Source organism: Durio zibethinus, chromosome 5, assembly GCF_047325235.1.
Source record: "Durio zibethinus cultivar Kanyao isolate XHJ-2024 chromosome 5, ASM4732523v1, whole genome shotgun sequence".
Lineage (NCBI taxonomy): Eukaryota > Viridiplantae > Streptophyta > Magnoliopsida > Malvales > Malvaceae > Durio > Durio zibethinus.
Genome location: NC_143166.1, coordinates 27,778,516 through 27,781,672, shown reverse-complemented (window position 1 = coordinate 27,781,672; position 3,157 = coordinate 27,778,516). Strand labels below are relative to the sequence as shown.

Sequence of the window (3,157 nt, the reverse complement as noted above, 5' to 3'; positions counted from 1 at the left end):
AATGTTATAGGCACGAGATCTACATGTGTGTTGGCAAGGTATTAGGTTCTTATCATGCTAGAATAAGTTATCTTAACAAAAATCTAGGCTGCAAGCCTATATAAGTATCAAAAAGGGTTAGTGTTTGTGACCTTAATACTTGGCTAGCATTGTTCGAATGCTCAAAACCTTCTAGAGATAAGTATTGGTTAATGGTGAGTTAAGTGTTCTCCATTAATGACTATTGACTATTGAAATGTACAAACAATCTTATGGGGTCAGAGCCATGAGAGGCTATCGTGCGATACATGGATTGGGTAGTTCATATGAAAAACGAACTTGTGAAAGGTGAGATCTCAATAAAAAATAATTTTGATGTCACATGATTGTGTAGCTTCAGCATAAAAAGCATGCAGTCTGAAACACTGAAACTATATGCGATGGAAGGACTCCACCACGCATCAATGTTTGTTTCATTGTCTTGAACAAAAAGCAAAATACTAACAAACATATGTAGACCTGACTATTTTAAATATGACACAAAAATGACATGAAAAAAACTATGTATAAGTTTATTGTAATCGTGTCGACACGATTAAAATACAACATTATTCTTGTGTTCATATCAAACAGTGATGGCACGTTTAAAACACAATATTGTTAATGCAAGCATATATAATATACAAACTATAAAAATTATTTTAATTTATTTCTTAAGTAAATTAATAATTGCATTTATTATATCATTTCAGTATTTAAATAGATTATAAATATTTAATATTTAATTTTTAAATAAGTTTTTGTTTAAATACTAATTTAAATAATTTTTTTGTTTAAATAAATAGATTAATTGTGTTTAATCGTGTTAATTATGTTGTGTTATGTCGTATTATTTAGGTTGTGTTAAAAAAATTAATTTTAAATATATTAATCATATCATATCTCGTGTAACTCGTATAATAAACGTTTTATGTTTTAATTTAAGTTATTCATGTCATTTAAATATTCGTGTCATATTTGAAATCGTATATGATAGGAAAATAATATGATGACAAGAATTGTCTGATTTACAAACATGTATAAAACCTTTTACATCAATTGTACAATAACATAGGTTTATTTATTAAAGTTTATATTTGATATATTGTTCGTGTATAAATTTTATATACTATCAGTAAATAAGATGATAATAACTCATTGATACATTATCAATAAATTATCATTATCTCATTTACTAATAATATGTAAAATTTATACATGACAATATATCAAATATAAACTTCATTTTATATTAAAAATTAATTTCCATAATACACTTTTATAAATATGTAACAAACCCGTCCTTTTCATTTAAGTAGTCATCCACCCCCTTTTTTTTTTAATCGAAAACAATAATACTTGAGCTGATCTGAGAACGCCAGAACAAAATTTATAGACATCGTCATAGAGTCGGATCTATATGTATTATCCAATTTTAATTTACTTGTGCAATGGCTCTTTTTCCATTATTCCATTGAAGTAATCGGAACAGAACTTCTGTTACAGAAACAAGCCCCCAGTACCAGAGGAGTCAAGGAGAAAAGAGAAGCGAAAATACAAAATTGAAGGCTTTGTTATAATAAATATAAAAGAAAAAGGAGGGAATCACTCCTTGAACTAATTATTAAAGAATGGAGATCATGCATGCTATGGTCTCCAACTAAATTTACTGTTAGACCTTGCAAAAAGCAAAAGCGTGATACAGAGTAGTAGTACTAGGTGAATTCAACGGTAAGATCGAAGAATTGCTCCACAAAAAGTACATATAATTGCTTTCCAAGATTTCCAGTAAAACGGGACGAAGCAAAACCTTGTAGAAGTTTTCATATCAGCCACACTAGCCCCACCACCGCACCGCGAGCAAAACCCTGCTGCCGGCCTACTTCTGCTCACTTTCTTTGTCTGATCAACGAGAAAACAGAAACATACCATGATTCCCTTTTTTTTCTTTTTTCTTTTTTTTTTCTTCTTGTTTCTAGCTTTTCCGACCGGGATAAGTATATTTTGGAGGGATAAGTATATTTTGGAGTTCTAACTTTCTAGACAAGAATACGATCGGAGCACACGAGACTTCAATAATTAGTTGTTACGAAATTATGACGAGGGGCAGTTATACCTATATATAGATGCAGGAGACTTGAGAGGGAAGGCTAAAAGCCGAGCCACTTTGGGTATTTTACCATTTTATAGGGATGAAGTATGGGAACAGTTGCAAGATGTTTAAGTGTCATAGAATAGCCCATATGGGTTTCTGACACGTGTAGAGTAGCTGGATCAGGGCCACACACGTAGAGGGAGGGAAGGAATGCAAGCAGAGCTTGACATAATGGGCCACCAAAAGTCTAGCCGATTTGGTTGAGGAGGCAACGGTTGGTAAGTGGCTGTTGATTTTGGACGGAGTCCCTCGAGTATTTGTTGTATTAATGTATAATGTAAGGCATTTAACTTAAGGATGGGAAAAAGAAGTTGGAAATAGTACAAGTAGTGATAAATGGTGTGTGTTTTGGGGGCCAAAGATTACATGTATCAACGATCAACCATGAAAGTGTCGTTATATATATAATAATAATATAGCATTTTTATAATAACTAACCATTTGCATCTTTTTTGAAATCTTTAAAAGTTTATATGTGCTCTTGGATTTAAATTGGGTTTATATGAAATAAAATACAGATTAAAATATTAAAAATCTATAAATTTTATTATTTTATTTAAATAAATTTTTATATTTTTATTGTATTTAAATAAAATTTTATTTGTTATTTGTATTTAAATAAAATTTTATTTTAAATAAAAATAATTTTAATTAAGAGTTTATTTATGTATAAGTTAAAAGTTAAAATTTTATTTAAATATAAATTAAAATTTAAAGATTTATTTCAATATAAATTAAAGATTAGAGATTTTTTATTATTTAAAAAAAGAAAAGAAAAGAAAAGAAATATTGGGGTGGTTAATGTTAATTAAGTAGAGTAGCCGTATGTTTGATGAGATGTATAGTGATTGTTGTCAAACATAATTGCCAAACCAAACTGCTTAAACCCACCAAAATTAGGTACTTAAGCCAACTGTTGCCGTATGTCTGATGAGATGTAAGGTGATTTTTGTCAAACAACATTGCCAAACCAAACTGCTTAAA

General features: G+C 29.5%; 1 protein-coding gene across 1 annotated transcript; it reads right to left on the bottom strand.

The window, feature by feature from the left end:
* Positions 1-1,573: 1,573 nt before the first annotated feature.
* On the bottom strand, positions 1,574-2,166 carry LOC111282959 (uncharacterized). The gene has a single exon (XM_022871283.2). The coding sequence runs from the start codon at positions 1,948-1,950 to the stop codon at positions 1,744-1,746; it is 207 nt and encodes a 68-aa protein (XP_022727018.1). The 5' UTR covers positions 1,951-2,166; the 3' UTR covers positions 1,574-1,743.
* Positions 2,167-3,157: the final 991 nt, after the last annotated feature.

Excerpts from the sequence above, each read along its gene's own strand:
- LOC111282959 (XM_022871283.2), bottom strand. The coding sequence starts at position 1,950 with ATGGTATGTTTCTGTTTTCTCGTTGATCAGACAAAGAAAGTGAGCAGA.